At 47.2% G+C, this 17,443-nt stretch overlaps 1 protein-coding gene across 1 annotated transcript in view; it reads right to left on the bottom strand.

The window, feature by feature from the left end:
* Positions 1-776: 776 nt before the first annotated feature.
* C1H1orf21 (chromosome 1 C1orf21 homolog) overlaps positions 777-17,443 on the bottom strand; it is a 317,291-nt gene continuing 300,624 nt past the window's right edge. The window contains exon 6 of the mRNA XM_075528302.1: positions 777-2,229. Coding sequence (XP_075384417.1) covers positions 2,191-2,229 — 39 coding nt within the window. The 3' untranslated portion in view covers positions 777-2,190. The remainder of the gene's footprint in view (positions 2,230-17,443) is intronic.

Raw genomic sequence — 17,443 nt, 5'->3', positions numbered from 1 at the left:
CACGTGGCGGGAAGAAAAAGCCACAGGAGTAAGGGGGTGCTTTTCTGGGAAGACGGGGGTGAGACCCGAAGCAAACTGAAACGGAAGATTCTGAGCGTTTGCTTTACTCCCGGGCTTGATGTGAACACGAAATACCGGGAAAAAGTCCATCCACCCACCAGTGACCCAATCCCCAGTGAACATGTCTGAGGTGGGGTTTTGCCGTTCGTTCTCAGCTGAGGAAAACTATTTTGGTCACTTGGCCAAAACCCATCCGGAGGGAGGGAGACTTAAAAGACTCGGATACCCAGCTCTCCCTGCATTTCTCTGCTTGAAATGGGATTAAAAAAAATTTTTTTAAGCCCTAAATTTTGGCTGCATCTCTATTTATGTAACAACCCCAGCTGCTCCCTAAAATAGCTGCTGCTAGCTGAAAGAATGGACGGTTTGTGTTGCTAAGGTTGGAGCCCATTTTCTGTAACACTTGACTGGAGGCCTTGCCACACACTTTGGCTGCCCCGCCTCTCAAAGGACTGAAGAAATCTCCTTAGCACCCGAGCGAGCAGTGATGGGGATGGGTTGGGAAGTCACGGCTCATCTCAGCAAGAACAAGTGTAGCTCTTCATTCTACACAGTCCTAGTGATCGCGCGCTCGACTACCCAGACTGGGGCTCGATAGAGGCCCTTCAGATTCACAATTCAGAGAGAGAGAGAGAGAGATTCTACTCTTGTGTTTTGGGAGTTGTGCAGGTGGCGGGCGGTGGGGGGAGGGGGAGGAGACAAACCCAAACCTGGCCTGTTGTCATGGTCTTTATTAGAGGGCCCCTCTCCTCTCCAAAGTAACAAAGAGAACCCTCTCCAAAGCTATCAAACTCATTAAAAAAATACAAATGTTAATTCCCCCCCCTTCAATCACTATTTACTTGTGACAATATTTGTTAAAAATATTACCTCTGTTTTTGAGAACAGCTCGTCCTCTTCTAGAATATGGAAAAATAAACTCTACAGAAGACATAGTCAGTATTGCCCGCCACCGCCCAGGGGCTTTGGGCCCTCACCTGGCCACTGCCCAGGGGCTTTGGGCCCTCACCTGGCCACCGCCCAGGGGCTGCATTTTGTAGTGGGCAAGCTCACATGCCTTTTCCAGGACTGGACGGCAGAGGAACCAGGGAGTCGGAAAGCTCAGGGAACATTTTGAAGGGGAGATGTAAGGAAACGGGATGGTTTCCTTGCCAACAAAAGGAAAGGCAACATGGGTGCTTGTGGGGTGTCCCCCTATCTCTTCTGACTATGGAGAGCCCTTGATGCTTGCTGGACAGTGACTGGGATGGTCGGGCCAGCGTCACTGTCAAAGGAGGGCTCCACCTCCTTACCCAGGGTCACCTGAAAACACTGAGCTGGATGAATGGTAGAAGACAAGGATACATAAAAACAGTAAAATGTTTATTTTCTTAGAAAAAAAAGTGGGGCGGAGGGGTTCAAAGTGATTGCGATCACACTTCCATCTGCATCTGAGCAAAGCCAATGTTGCAAGCTTAATCCTTGGCTAGGAGACTTATTAAATGGAACGACCTGCTGCTCTGCTCCCAGGTCACTTCCAGGAGTCTTAGCCCAACATGCTTTTACATCAGTGACAGCTTCTCTGACTTCTGAGCAGAGAACCACGGCTTGCCATAGCAACCATCCCATCTCCAAAGCTCAGCATTGCCAGTGAGAAGCCAGGCTCAGTCCGTCTGTGGACTACTTGGGAGAGGTGGGAGAAAGGAGAGAAAGGGGGGAAGGAGACGCTTGTCTTAGGAGCAGAACCATCCTAGAACAGAAGTTTGAGATCTGCGCTCCCCACTACCTCATCTTCTAGAAAACAGGTTGGAGAGTAGCTGTAAAACCCAATAGTCTCTTGAAGGTGAAGCTGCAGAATTCTGCTGCATACCAGGACACGAGAGAAGTGAAAAGTTGCAACAAGTTTTAACTAGCAGCAACAAAGAAAGTTCAATAATAGTTTCTTGTTGTTGTTGTGTGTGTGTGTTTTAGCAAGATTCTTTTGCAAGTTCATTAAGAAACACTGTAATTTTTAATGGGGCAGACGATATGGACCGATCTCCTTTGTTAATAGCGCTGTTCATCGCAGAGAGCCGACCTCTGCAAAGATTTCAATCGGGGTGTAACCTATTTACACAGTAGTAGCTCCTGGTTTGCGGGGGAGAATTGGCGCTATGTGATGTCCTCTTCTTCCGAACAGTAATCTCGACCCTGTGGGAAGGGAGAAAACAATACGTGAACACAACATTCTGAGCAGAGCTCGAAACAGTTCCTGGTCATCACGTTTCTCTCGGTCTTTTTCTCCGTGAAAAAGAATCCAGGAGTCATCATGGATTATTTGTGTAGGCAGGTCAGCGTTGCACTGCTAACTGCAGGGTTGGTGATTCAAATCCACCAGACACGCCTCAGGAGAAAGATGAAGTTGTCAGCGCTCTTAAAAGCGGACAATCTCAGAAATGCCATAAGGGGCCACTGTGAGTTGGAATCGATGGCACGGGGATTGGTTTGGTTTTCTACTGGGCTTATGGTGGATGTGCCCTACATATTTGTTGGCTGAGTATATGAGCTATATGTACATCATGACTCCTGGGGAGGGGTACTCGGCAGCTAATCAAAAAGGTACAAGTTGGAGAACAAGTTTGGAATAAGGACCAGGCGAGGTACTTGCAACTAGTAGTAGTAGACTACCATATATACTTGTGTATAAGCCGAGTTTTCCAGCACATTTTAAATGTAGTTTTTGTGGAAAACTTAGGTGCCTCAGCTGATATTCGGGTCGGTTTATACTCAAGTATATACGGTAAGTACTTCAAGGTATAGAATTTTACTGTGTCTCAGCAAAGTCCTTGATGCACATGACAGCAGGCATCCTAAGACTTAGCCTTTTATCAAGAAGTTACCATAAGGTTAATCCCTTCCCATGGCTATCAAGTTGACTCTGACTCATAACAACCTTACATAGGGTTTCTGAGGTTATACATCATTACGGGAGCAGACAGCCTCATCCTTCTCCTGAACGGGGGTGGCTGATGGATTTGGACCAGGGCTCTTGTGGTTATCAGTGCAAAACTTACATGGAACTCAGTTTCTTTCCAAGAAAATATGAAAGAAGCCGCGGACCTTGCACACAGTCCATAGGCTATTCTTGTGCCTGGATTCTGTCCTTCTACGGGGCTATGGCACAGCCGCTAGGCCATGGTTCAATGGGCTAGTTTCGTCCCTGGAATTTACAATTGGTGTAATCCAAGGAAGTCGGTTTCAAATTAAAACACGTAGATTAAGAAAATAAACCCAGATCAAGAAAAGAAAATAAGAATTCAGTGAATTCTGTTCTAGGCTTGGTATGTGATACATGCACAAGAAAGGCAAAGATGCTTTTGATTCAGATCCAACAAAAGCAGTCACTTGGAGGTATAAGGACTAGACACTGTTGTTCCTTTGGAATACATCCCATCCTCTCCACCAGGCTATGTATCCACTGAGTTATGGTGAGGGATAGGTTGTCCACTCTGTATCTGCCCTCCCTGGGTTGTCAGAGTACTCATAGTGACCCTATAGGACCCATAGGAACCTATATGAAAGCTGTCAAGTTGACAGCTTTCCTGGTCTGTAATCAGACCCACCTAGCACAGGAATCAAGATCCCGCCCTGGCTGCACCACAACCCTGCCCCGAGGCTCTAAGGGGAGAAAGCCATAGATAAGGCTTTATGAAAATCAAGGTTTATTACTAGTTGCACCTTTAAAAGGTTTTTCTTTTCAAATCTGTTTTTTTAAACTGTGCTTAAGGTGAAAGTTTCCATAGCAAATGGAGTTCCCATGTAACAGTTTCTATTCCAATCATCAGTGACATTGCCTACATCCTTCACAACGTATTCTCATCACTCCCATTCAGTCCATTCTAGTGATACCATTTCCCGGATGCCAGGGTCCTGCCCTGTTCCCTGTGCTTCATATTGACCATATAGTCTCACGAAGACGGCTTTAAGTTAAAGGAGTTCTTGACTCATAAGGAGCAGTATTTATTTTACTCACCCCTTCGTTAGTTAGCTGAAAGTGGACCTCGAGAGATAATTTTAGCGTAAGGTTTAAAGAGCATCTGCAAGCAACAATCTCAGGGGGCTTTCTAGTTTCCATCAGTGCGGTATTACCTAGTCTGGTACAGAATCTGAGTTCTATTCCACATCTTTCTCCTGTTGTGTCAGGATCAGAATGGAAGGTAGAGGGAGCTGAGCACCATCGAGTTCAGGTCTCAGGACAGAGGAGGCTGTGGCTTGTCAACTATCAGTCATGGAGACTAGTGTTTTTTCTCAGCCTTTGCCTTCTTTCTTTCTCTTTTTTCCAGAAGAGCAGAGACCAATAGAAGTATCTTAGAGGGTGGCTCCCAAGCTGTTAACATCCCAGATGCTATTCAACATATTAGGATGTAGATCATACACTGTGAATACTTTATGCCAATTTACTGAGTTGTCCCATGAGCCTAACTCTTCAAACTAAAAGAAACAGAAAACAATCTCATAAGGTGTCTGGCTATGTTTAAGAACGATCCATAGCATGTCCTCTCTATGGTTTATTATAACATGGATAAACAAAGATACATATAGATTTGTATATAAATATGCCTAGAGAATTATCTATCTATGCACACATACGTACCCATGGTCATACTTATATACATACGTACATGCCTATATACATATGTACATGCCTGTATACATACCTGCAACCAAAACCACATATGTAATCTTTGGTCGCTGTGTCACTGCTTTAAATGCATATGACATGTCCCAGCTTAGGGGGCTAAGGAGCCCTGTGATTAAGTAGTGGCAACCCATTGGCCTGCTACCAGCAAGGTCTGCGGTTTAAATCACTAACTGCTCCATGGGAGAAAGATGAGGCTTTTCACTCCTGTAAAGAGCTACAGTCTTAGAAACCCATAGGGGCAATTTACCCTGTCCTATAGGGTCACTGTGAATCAGAATTGACTCAATGGCAGTGAGTTTGGGTTTTGAGCTTATTTGTTTTATAAAACTGCTTTTCCTAAAAAGGACTCTCACTTAAAATGATTTTTCATAGAAGTATTTCTTACATGTATTATCTTTTCTTTATCACAGTGCCTTGGAAATAATTCACATGTTCTAAGCATCACCATCGTGAAGAGTGCACTTCGTGGCTGGGTGCCAAACCCAGTTCGCATCTTAGTAGCTATGGGATCGTGAGCTAAGCAGCGGTTTGTGTCGTTTCCTCATCTGTCCAGGAGGAAGACGGCGGGGCTGTTCTAGAGAGGTGCAGCGAGGGCTCCACGAACTAATATTGGGAAGGTGAGTGAGGAGTGCCTGGGGATGTGTGTGTGCATTTTGGGAAATTAGAAAAATGCACCCACACAATACAGTCTTCAGGGCTGTTTCCACAGTCAGTGGCCCCAGACTTGTTTGTGCTCATTGAACGTGCTGCATGGTTTGGTTCCTTCTACTGTCTGATTGGTAACTCTCCACTCTTGTAGAGTGCCCAAGGCCCCAGGCCTGCTTCAAGCTTCTCCTTGGTGGAGACTAAAGTGTGTGGCTAATCTTCCTGGGGAGACGAGGGATCTGTGGCCATCCACCATCAACAGCCCCCTCGGGCACTGCTCATCAGATGCCAGCCTGGGTCCACCCCACTGAGGACGTCCAGGTTGGGGAGGCCGAAAAGAGAACCTCCTGGCCCTCTACAATTGGTAGTTTGTTCTCACAGGGAGATTGGGACACATATCAACATATCAATGCAACTGCAGATGATGCTTTCGGCATACCCTCCACTCATGAAGGGCAGCACGGCGGAGACAGGCACAGGGGCATGCCGCTGGAGGACCCCAGGCAGGGCAGGTGGAGTTTTCATAGAGATTTTAGATGAAAAGAAGCAGGGTATTTTCTAAATGAAGGCAGGAGACATGAGACTCCAAAAGAAAGGGTGGTGGAAAATGGAATGGAAAAGAAAAGGGATTATTTCCACAAACTTTCCGAAGACCCCTCTCGTGACACTGGGTGAATTACTAGGCTTTGGTTTCCTGGGAATAATTATGGTTTTTATCCCACAGGGGTGTGATCAGTATTAAATGGGGAAAACTACAGGCTTTGACACTCAGGCAGTAAGTGCTAGTTGGGACCACTATTACCATCGGTACTGTGGCTGCAAACGTTAGTGTGAAGACTGCGCATGCCCAGTCCCCTGGCAGCAGAGAGACGCGTCCTTCTTGTGGTTGCCGGGCGAATGAGGCTGTGTCTTAAACTGTGGTCCGAGCAGTGTCTGGGAGTCCCTTCTCCCACCGTGGCCGGGGGCTCCACACTTCAGAACCCCACGCACAGAAATAAAGGCTCGGCGATGGAAGGACTCTTAAGTCCTTCCACTTCGCTTCGTAGGTATAAATGGGCCGGCAGGTCCAGGGCTCGGTCAGCCACTGTGCGGCTGAGCAGGCTCCTCATCCACGAGGCAAATCTTGGAAGCAATACTCTCTCTCTCTCTCTCTCTCACTCACTCACTTCCCTAGTCATTGATGAAGTAGGCTCTCCAACTCGCTAAATGGCGAACAGAGTGACACAGCCAGAGGGTCCATCAGCCCCTCCAGGTTGATTGCTTCCTGTAAAGGCCAGAGCGAGCAACTTGAACTCCCCAAGCACCTGTTTCTCGGAAAGGAGGATGGCTGCGAGGAGAACGAGGACGCATGCAAACTGCCCCCGTGCATCACAGACATGCTGTCAGTCACTGCTCACGGACCCTGCAGGGAAGGAGGGCGGGGGAGGGGTGCTGCGACTTGCAAGGACACCTCAGAGGAAGGGGAAGGCTCAAGACCACAGGGCTGGCCCACGCCTTTTATGTTACAGCTGCAGCAACTTGATAACTACATTTAAATTCGAATCAGTCCCACTTTTGTGATTACCATTCCTGTCAACAGCTATGAGAACCAAATATTGTAGTTAACAGAAAACCTGGAAATCCGACACACATTGACAGCAAGAGCTGCCATCTGGCCTTCGGATGCAGTTCCACGAAAGGGGAGCCCTCAGAAGACCTGCTGTTGGAGGGGGGCAGGCTGGCGTCACAGGGCCCCCATCTGAGTCTCATTCACATCTTTAAAGAACTGCGCTAAAGAGACGCAAAAGAGGAAGTGGGAGTGAGCCCGGTTTGGAGACACAGCGATTCTTTTCCCTTCAGCATGCCCTTTCCCCTGGGGGGGGGGGGCACAAAATGGGGATCTTTGTGACGGCAGAATTAGGGGCTGTTAGACACAATCCCACCCTTGTCCACAGGGCACACTGCATGCTACAGAGAGCAAGAGCCCCAGGAGGCGCCGGCAGCCGGGAGTGGAAACTCCCAGACACACACAAGGAAGGGTTGTCCGCAGGCACCACAGGGCATTCCAGTGTAGAATGGGGAAGTGCATCTAACCAGACCCACGCCACCGCCGTCCCGTCCAGTCCCGTCGATTCGGACCCAAGCAAGAAGCGCCCCCACGGGTGTCCAAGGTTGGGAAGCCTTATGGGAGCAGGCAGCTCGTTCTCCCTAGGAATGGCGTTGGGGTCAAACCACGGACCTTTTCCGTAGCGGCGGAGTGCTTTATCCACGGCGCCACCAGGCTCCTCTGGGGGCTTTCCCTTCCCGAGCCTCCCTGACCAAAGCCGGTCCCGGTGGGCCGCTCCTGCGTTCTTCTTGGGTTGTCCGTGAACTTTTCCGGGGCCTTTCCGTGAACTACAGTTCAGCCGGACGAGCATGCTCTGTTTGTTTAAGTGAGCAGGCTACGAATTAACGAGAAACTGAAGGAGTTCTTTAAAAAAGGAGGTGGGTGGGTGCGGCATGATTCTAATTTGATAGATTGTTAGATTGAAGGGGAAGAGTTCCAAGGGTGAAGTGCAACTTCAAATAAAGAAACTGTCCCTCTAAGTGTGCCAACCGTCTTTGTTCTCCGCAGAGTTAAAAACAAAGTGTCCAGGCCTGGCGAGCGGGGTGGGGGGGGCGGGTTTTGCTTGGATGGTCAGTGCGCCTCTCTTCCGTTTCTGTGCACAGTCCGCCTGAGCATCAGCCAGCCAGCGGGCAGCGGCAATAGGCTAGATCAGTGGTTCTCAACCTGTGCGTCGCGACCCCTTGGGGGGTGTCGAAGGACCCTTTCACAGGGGTCACCTAAAGCCATCGGAAAACACATATTTCTGATGGTGTTAGGAACCAAGACACCGCTCCTCTATCCGTCTCCAGGCAGGTTGGCCCACATGCAGATACGCCCACATGAGTACTCAGCACGAAGACTATGTTATCCATGCTACACCATGCTTCAAGACAAAATTTCATTGATCTGTCATTAGAGATAAATATTTCACAATATATAATGACATATTGTTTTTTGTGATTCATCACTATGCTTTAGTGATGTTCAATTTGTAACAGTGAAAATGAATCCTGTATTTACATGATAATTCATAACAGTAACAAAATGACAGTTATGAAGTAGCAACGAAAATAATTTGATGGTTGGGGGTCAGCACAACAGGAGGAACTGCATGAAAGGGTCGCGGCCTTAGGACGGTTGCGAACCACTGGACTAGATGGAAGTCACTGAGAGGAAGCCCTGGGTCTCCGTTGCCCCATCTGTCAAGTGTGGGGAATCAGACGTGGTTCGCACGGTGGTCGTGGAAATTATAATACAACTAATGTGGTTAGCAAAGCTGGGGGCACACTCCGTGAGTCGTAAATTAGAACTCATAATTAGACTGAAAAAATGAGACCCACATATTCAACAGCTCATAAACTGCCAGGTCAGAAATTAGACCTGTATCTGGATCCACAATACACAACTCTTCCAAAAAAGCAAGCATGCTTTTACCCCAGGGCCATGACACGTACTCTTTCCTCCTTCCTGGGCAGCTTCCTGACTCACCCCCACCCTACCCGCCCATGACTTCTCACCTTCTAGATCTCTGCTCAGAGGGCCACCGTACCAAACCCCATTCTACAAATTCATTACAGTTCAGAGCAACCCTCTGGCCAGCGTGGAACTGCCCACAGGGTTTTGAAGGCTACAATCAAAGAGTTCAGCAAAACTGAGCACATGATAAGTGTTTCATAAACTGTAGTTCTTAAAAATGACATCAAACATTGAGAGCCCTATGTCCAACCGCCAATAATAAAGATGTAACCACCTGCTTCCGTTCTCTTTATATCATGTACTACCTGACAGTATTACTACATTGACTTATTTCTTGGTCGACTGTCTTCCCTTTGAAATGGAAGCCCTGGGTTTGTGAAACCGTCTAAGTCACTGCTGCGTCCAGAATACGGAGTGGCTGAAAGTTCCGCACTATGGGTGCTGGAAGGGAACCTGCCTGGAGGTGCCCTATCTGACCCTCCATCTAATGTGAGAGAGATGTCCCTTTACCTCATTCTGGGCAGGAAGCCTTCTTTTTTGCTCAAAATGGCAAATACTTTTCCTTGTGAGTCTTGCTCCTTTAGCTTGGTGTCCATTCTTTGTAAACAAAACTCAACAGCCCAGAACATAGTATTCCCAGAGAAATGGTTTAGTATCTGACAAAGGTGGATCCAAGAGAACCATTAGGAAAACAGGACACAGGAAAGAACTCCTGTCAAATCTCTGGGAAGGGCGATGGCGCTTTCAGCTTTGAAGGGATAACATTAACTAAAAAATCACACAAAAAAGGAAGACGTAAGACTAGGCCTTTGGACGGCACACCAAAAATGTAAAAAGCACAAGGTAAAAAGAAAAAGCAAGCATGACAGTGGAAAACACGCTTATCTGTAGCATAAACATGAATGATAAAAGTCATGAGAAGCTCATGCAAATAAAAAATGAAAAGTAGCAGAGAATATTAATAAACGGAGAAGGGCACAAACTGCAAACTGGCACAAAACAAAATAGAACCAGTAAGCACACAAATGGGGTAAAAAAGGTCTGTTTCAGAAATCAAAAATGCAAATCAGAACAATGAGTTATTTAAAAACAGTAATATCCATTTCTTGAGGGTGTACAGTGACACGGAGCTCTCATTTAACAAGTGAAAAGACAACGCTACTAGTTCATACAACCACAATTTACTCTAAGCCAAGTGTACTGAAACATGTCTCTGATAGGGCTCCAGACAAGGTCCCTCCGATTTGCAATCGCCTTAGATTCCTTAAGGTGCCTTTTGGACAAAGGGCCAATCAAAACAATGGCTTCTGAGGGGTCTGCTCGGCCAATGAAACTCAAAGCAGAGAAATCAGTTCAGGAGACTTTGACAACCGTGTTTGGGGACTCCAAAGGCTTAATCTAGTTAGAGTTTATCAAAGGACACAAGACAAGCACAGGGCTTATTACGTGTTAAGAGAATGGACAATCCCTTTGGTGAGAGAAAGGCCAGGAACGTTGCATTAAGAGTGTTTCCATCATGACCATGCCCCTGCTCATTCTGTGCGGTCGCACTGGGTTGGGCAACCTGACCCCGCCCACGCTGCAGCCCTGCTCTTGACCGCTGCACGCTTCGTTTGTTTCAGAAACTCAGCGAAGATTTCAGAGGAACACGATGTGAGTCCTTTGAGGATAGCCAAATTGCTGTTTTGACGCGGAGTAAATTGAGGAGCCAAGAAGTTTTGGGAGAAGGGTTAGAGAGGTGGGAACACCACCCTCAGGCCTGTACAGCTCTAGATGGAGGCTGTGTCAACAAACAACAGTTTGTTCATCTAAAGATTTCTATGGCTTTGTTGCTGTAGCTTTGACGTTCCCGTCTTACTGGCAGCAGTCAGAAATGGTACGACTTCCTGGAAAAGCAATCAGCTGGTATGTATCATGAGACATAAAAACACTCATGCCCTTCTCTATCGCAATCACAGAGATCAGTCCCAAAGACGACACTCCAAACTCACCGACAATATCTGTACATTACACGGGCTACCTGGGGCTGATTGTGGGCATGCTGGTTGCCTGTGAGTGGGAGTGAGGGATCTTACTGGGGTGATGAAAGTGCTCTAAAATGGAAGTGTGGTTTTAGTTGTACAAGTTGGTAAATGCATTAAAATAATTGTATTATATATTAAAAATCAGTACATGGAATGGTATAGAAATAACACTTTCATGAAGTTGCTAAATAAGTTTGTTACAGAACTTCTTATTAGGCATGAAAAACCTAATAGGCCAAGAAGAAAACGGTTCCTAAGCTATGGTTTAAGCATTCTACTACCATACAGACAGCAGGACTCAGCATCCATTGTGCTCCAAGCCGCCCAGCTCTCCTTTGGTGTGACCGTGTGTCAACACACATTGTTCCCTTGCCTGGTCTCCACTCCCAGCCTCCACTAGGATCTTCTTCCAATCACGTGTCCTCCAATGACATATCCCCCCGTTGCTCTAGGAAGGACTGTGTTCTTCCCTTCCCAGCATGCCCTCCACCACTAAAGTAATTTCTTTTCTTTTTTTACATTTTATTAGGGACTCACACAACTCTTATCACAATCCATACATATACATACATCAATTGTATAAAGCACATCCATACATTCCCTGCCCCAATCATTCTCAAAGCATTCACTCTCCACTTAAGCCCTTTGCATCAGGTCTTTTTTTCCCCCCTCCCTCCCCGCGCCCCCCTCCCAATGTGTCCTTGGTAATTTATACATCGTTATTTTGTCATATCTTGCCCTATCTGGAGTCTCCCTCTCCCCCTCTTCTCTGCCGTCCCTCTCCCAGTGAGGAGGTCACACGTGGACCCCTGTAATCAGTTCCCCCTTTCCAACCCACTCGCCCTCCTCTCTCCTAGCATCGCCCCTTACACCCCTGGTCCTGAAGGTATCATCCACCCTGGATTCCCTGTGCCTCCAGCCCTCATATGTACCAGTGTACAACCTCTGCCCTATCTAGCCCTGCAAGGTAGAATTCGGATCATGGTAGTTGGGGGGAGGAAGCATCCAGTACCCGGGGGAAAGCTGTGTTCTTCATCGGTACTATCTCGCACCTTCATTGACCCATCTCCTCTCCTGAACCCCTCTGTGAGGGGATCTCCATTGGCCGACACTTGGGCCTTGGGTATCCACTCTGCACTTCCCCCTTCATTCAATATGGTATATATATATATTCACATACATATACATATATAGACACACACATATATATACATATACACACATATATCTCACTAAAGTAATTCTTACAGTAATTCTCCTTTCAGTGTTTGGCTCTCTCACTTGAGTGAGCAGAAACTGTCTTTTGCTCATCTTTGTCTCTTTCACACCCAGTGGGATCCTGGTGTGGGCACATCTGAACAATCACTGATACCTCGGTGTTAGGTGGTGGCGGCGGGGGTTGGTGGTGGTGGGGGTGGCGTGCAGTGCTTGCAGAGGGAGGGAAGGACCGAGACTATTTCATTTTGTTATAGGAGATGTGTCCTGACATTTCAATCGGAAGGGCAAGTGGTGAGCATTTTGCACATCATGCTTAAAGAAGAGGTTCTCAAAAACAATATGATTGAAAAAGAACACAATTTGAATGAAAGTATAAACCAAGACTGGGGCACAGGCTCGGTGACAAAACCAGCCTAGAACCCAGGAGAGGAACAGCAGGACTGCAACAAAAGGGAACAGAGAGGCTGCTAGAACGCCAGGCTCTGGTTCATCGTGATGTTTGTAAGTGGTTCCGATGTGAATCACATGTGGAACGACGCCTGGTTCTCCTTCCATCGTGTCTATTTCTGCATCAGAAGGCAGCGCTTTGTTGCCACCACAGAGCTCCGAGCTAGCGATGCGCACAGGTACTGTTATGAGCTCAGGTAAGGGAATAGTCCGGCCAAGATTCTCATGTGTGCAGCACATAAACACGACATTTTATAGGGAAACCTCGTTACAGAAGGTTGCGTTAATGAAGCTTATTTCTGTCTGGACACGTGAGCTTTGACAATTATTTGGAAAGCAGGCTCTTGTTAGCTTACTGGCCACTTGGATGGAGGACTGAAGAACTGACCCTCCCCTCTGCTTGATCTCTCTGCATGGTACTGGGGTACTTTGCGAGGGGCTGGCCTATGCATCATTTTGGATCACTGACCTCTCTCGTCTGTTTTCATTGGCTAATTCGCAGAGGTAGAACGCCAAACCTTTCTTCCTCATCTGTATTAGGATGGCGGTGCTTTTGAACACTTTCTATTTGAAATACTGGTGGCATCATTTCCAGCACCATAGCAACAAGTATCCCAGCAACATGCAGGTCAAAACACTATGACATACTGACAGACGATTGGCAGAGAAGAATGTTGAACAAACACCTCAGTCTTAGACGAATCTAAGCCAAAATGCCTCTAGGAAGCAAGAGTGAAGAGCTTCCATTTGGCTTGCTTTGGGCCTGTCCTCAGGAAAGACCAGCTGCTAGAAAAGGTCATCATGTGTAGCAGGTCAGTGAGAACGAGAGAAATGGTCAAGGATGGCTCAGTACAGCAGCAGAGTCAAGCATCAGACTGATGACCATGAAGAGGACTTGGAACCTAGGCAGCATTTCACTCTGTCCAAACAAGGTCCCCAGGAGTCTACAGCAGCATACAATGCCTACCCTGCTTGTCTGCTGGCTTGGCAGGACATCCCTGCCTGTTCTCCCTTCCTGTGCGGGAGCTTGCTGATGCTCAGTAATTGGATTCACTGCTTCACGGTCTTCTATCTTGAGCTATGGGATGGGTATGCTCTCTGGGTGACAAAAGCATCTCGATTCCTGAAGCACCATGGCCACCAAAATGGTTTCCTGCAGAAATGTAACGGGCCACCTCTGCCTCCTCTTCCACCCGAGACCCTTCCTCCCAACCCTTTCCCTCATGGATCACCACCAGAGGCAAATCGAAGTTTCTTTGAGAGAATCAACCATCTTATGTCCTCTCCCTGAACCGGGAAGAACCTCATCCCACAGGATGAGCATCTGTGAAGGGCTGGCTAGACCCCAGAGCAACGGATGAAGAGGGGGCCAGAGAAGGGTGAGGAGTAGAGTGAGCCACATCCCCAGGGGCTGCTGGGCTCCAGGGTCCGCCGGCAGGGCTGTGGGGCTGGCCGTGCCCGAGTCCATGTGTGTGCACTTCTCTGCGGCATTTCTGTTTACAGTCTAGCAACAAGCTATAACAACAGCTTAGAGGGAATGCTGACGCAAAGCAAAAATAATGAGCTGCAGAGCTAAAGTCTCCTCCCCCTAGCTTACTTTGTAAGAAAAAAAATCAATTGAGGCGTTAATGGCTGTCCGACTCTAATGAGCTTTACTGCAATCAGCCACGCACGCGTTCAGTTGGAGAAAGGTCTCGTCTGTCATGCCAAGTGGGAGCGCGGCAGCCTCCGACTGCGTCTTTGACCATCTGCAGGAGTGATCACCGGGATCACAGCGGTGACGGGAGCGCCGTCTACTGCACTTTTCATTTCCAAGAGAGACGGAGTATTAGCTAAACCGCTTTAAACTCCCCACAAAGTGTTGATTATACCCTAATCCCCAGTCTCCTGTCCCCGAGGAGGAGCTCCTAGGAGCCGGATGGCTGATACATGTCAGGCGTTATCCAGTGGTGGCACATGGATGGCGTGGAAGGATTCCGCTTCCCCACGAAGAGGCAAGGCCTGGTCCAAGCAGCAGCAATAGTGTAGGGCCATGGGTCACGTGGTCTCTTTACACTCACTCGACTGTTGTTCCAAGCGTGAAAGCAGCGTGGGCAGAACAAAAGGAAACTACGGAAGCCATTGGCTTCAACACGAACACAATGTCGGGCAAGAAATTTAACCGGCAAACTGTAAGAATTGCTTGCTGAAAACTGTGAAACATTACTTAAAGAAATCAAAGAAGATGCAAACAAAAGGAAGGACATCCTGTGCTCAAGGATTGGAACACACTAGGGCTACGATGTCGATATTACCCAAAGCAAACAATAGATTTAATGTAGTTCCAATGGAGAGTCCAACAGCCTTCGTTGTAGAAATGGAACAGACCATGTCTATGTGGACAAGGAGCCCTAAAGGCCCAAGCAATCATGAAAAAGAACAAAGTCAGATGACCCACTTCCTGACTGCAAGTGACAGTAATCAAAACAGTTGGCTACTGGTCACATGATAAGACATACCGACCAATCGAACAGAACTGACAGTGCATAAATAAGCCCATGGATCGATGGCCAACTGATTTTTGACAAGGGTGCTAAACTCATTTAATGGGAGAATTTCAATAAATGGCACTTGGACAACTGGAAAGAAGGTGGCAGGATTGGCTCCTCATAAAATATACATAAATTAATTCTAGGATTTAAAGGTACACGCTAAGCGATATCATTCTTAGAAGAAAACTGGGGTAAAGCTTACTAGAGGGTGTGATTCAAGCCTCCACCCTCAGTTTCCATGGGGTTAAGGGCTATAAATTATCCGCCATCTTTGATCTTGCTGTTAAAACAAGAACTGACTTCCGTTGTAAGCTGTTTCCTTAATAGGCAAGCTGCCAGCTTCCTGCTTAGTTAAGAAAAGTAGAAGGCTAGGACCACTGGCTGAGACTAGACATGACCGGCCTAAATGCACAGAAGTGTCCTCTAGATAACCTTCGGATGTCAGAAGGCAAAAAAGACATCTCCATCAAAGCCTGGATGTGGGTAAGACACCATCTCTTTGAACCAGGCCCCATCTCCACCCAAGCATCCTTTTCAACTCAGCATGCACAGCAGATGAGTGCTGAGTCACCCTTTGATGAACAACCATCAGACACCAGTTCAATCCAATAGGAAACCTCGGGCCCAAGATTCTGGTGATGTGAGTCCCATTGGGCTCTAGTTGCCATTTGGCCAACTAAGGGACATTTTCTTCATTTTCTTTTTGTCTATGTAGCTGACAACTTTGTCAAATTTCACTCTCACTCTGAATCCTGGGATGTGAGTGGGCAGTCTCTCGCCTGACCTCATCCACTGACTTTTGCAGTCCTGAGAGTCAACGGTCCAGTTAGTCATGAGTGAAGAAAATCAGTCTTCCAGACTGACCTTTGAACTGTGAATTTGGACTTGCCAGTATTCACAACTATAAGCCACTGTCTTAAAGTCTGTGAGGTTTTGTGAGCTATTGTACAGTCCTGGGGTGTGAGGGCGAACGATGAGGGGAGGAGAGGTGGTTGATATCAAGGATGATGGAGCATTTTGATAAAGTCAGACATTGGAATATCTTTCAACTCCACTTCCTAGGGATCTTAGTGACCTAGTGGGTTATGTGCTTGACTGTTAACCACAAGGTCAGTGGTTTGAAACCACCAGCTGCTCCATGGGAGAAAGTTGAGGCTTATATTCCATCTCAGAAACTCACAGAGGCAGTTCAATCCTGTCCTACAAGGCCGTTATGAGTCAGCATCAACGCCATGGCAGTAAGTTTCAGAGTGTTCATAGCGACCAGCTTCGTGTCCATAGTTGTAAAAGAAAGATGTACAATGTGTTATAAGATCTTCTTCTTCCTTTTCTATTGTATCCAACAATTTGAGAAGGTAAAAACCATGTTTAGCCGGTAGCTGTGTAAAAACAGGAATGGATTTAGCCTTGGCTGTAGTCTTGTTCAGCAATGGGTTGGAAAACAAAATGGTCGCTGGTTTCTGCAGTCTGGAGAGCTTTGAGCGAACATGCTTGAGGGTTCTGCTTGTCCCTGCCAAGCTGCGAAAGCAGCAAGCACTTTCATCTTGAGAGCTGTTTGTCTGTGGTTGCGACCCAGTGGCTGTTCCACGGAGAGTGACGTGCATCTGCTTCCATCTGCTTACCGCCCAGCAAGCTACTCGATACTGTACAGCCACTATCAACTGCAATGGACTGACTCTATGGCGATGGGCAAATGCTCCTTGACAAAAAATGTTCCCTATGGTGGCTGGCTCTTTGTAATGACAAAAGGGTGTACGGTAAATTTTTGTAGGATTCTTTGTGGAGGATTTCGAGGCCATTTGATGTATCTGAGAGGGTCATAATGAACGACTCTCAAATACTATCACTCTTGCCCCCAACCCAGGACATTGGGACAACAGCTCACTTGGTCGGTAGAAGCTTCATGGAGCCCCTCTGGGATCCACTTCCTGTAGGAAAATGGCTTAAGCAAATCGGGGATGCAAGCCATTTGTCTCCTGGCAGACACACCTTTCAGACAAACTCGAGTGTACCCTCCCTGGAAGTCCTGGCTTAGGTTGTCGGATTTATGGTGAGCATATCTGGAAGTGTGGGGAGACTACGTGCACACCTCCTTTGTTTCCAGTTTTTCACTAAGAACAGTCAAGAGGAGTTAGATGAGGCTCAGCATTCTTGCTGAATTACAGCAAGACCCCAACACACACATACATGCACGCACACACACGTTGAGGCCTTTTTACCTATCCAGTCACAATCACAAGCCAATGATGCATGGGCTGGTAGACCAGAAAGAAGAGAGCCGTTGTATAAAAACAGATGGCAGCCGGGCTTTCGTCTT

The sequence above is a fragment of the Tenrec ecaudatus genome, chromosome 1, assembly GCF_050624435.1.
Source record: "Tenrec ecaudatus isolate mTenEca1 chromosome 1, mTenEca1.hap1, whole genome shotgun sequence".
Taxonomy (NCBI): domain Eukaryota; kingdom Metazoa; phylum Chordata; class Mammalia; order Afrosoricida; family Tenrecidae; genus Tenrec; species Tenrec ecaudatus.
Note: the sequence above shows the minus strand (reverse complement) of the source record. Positions and strands in the feature narration are given on the sequence as shown.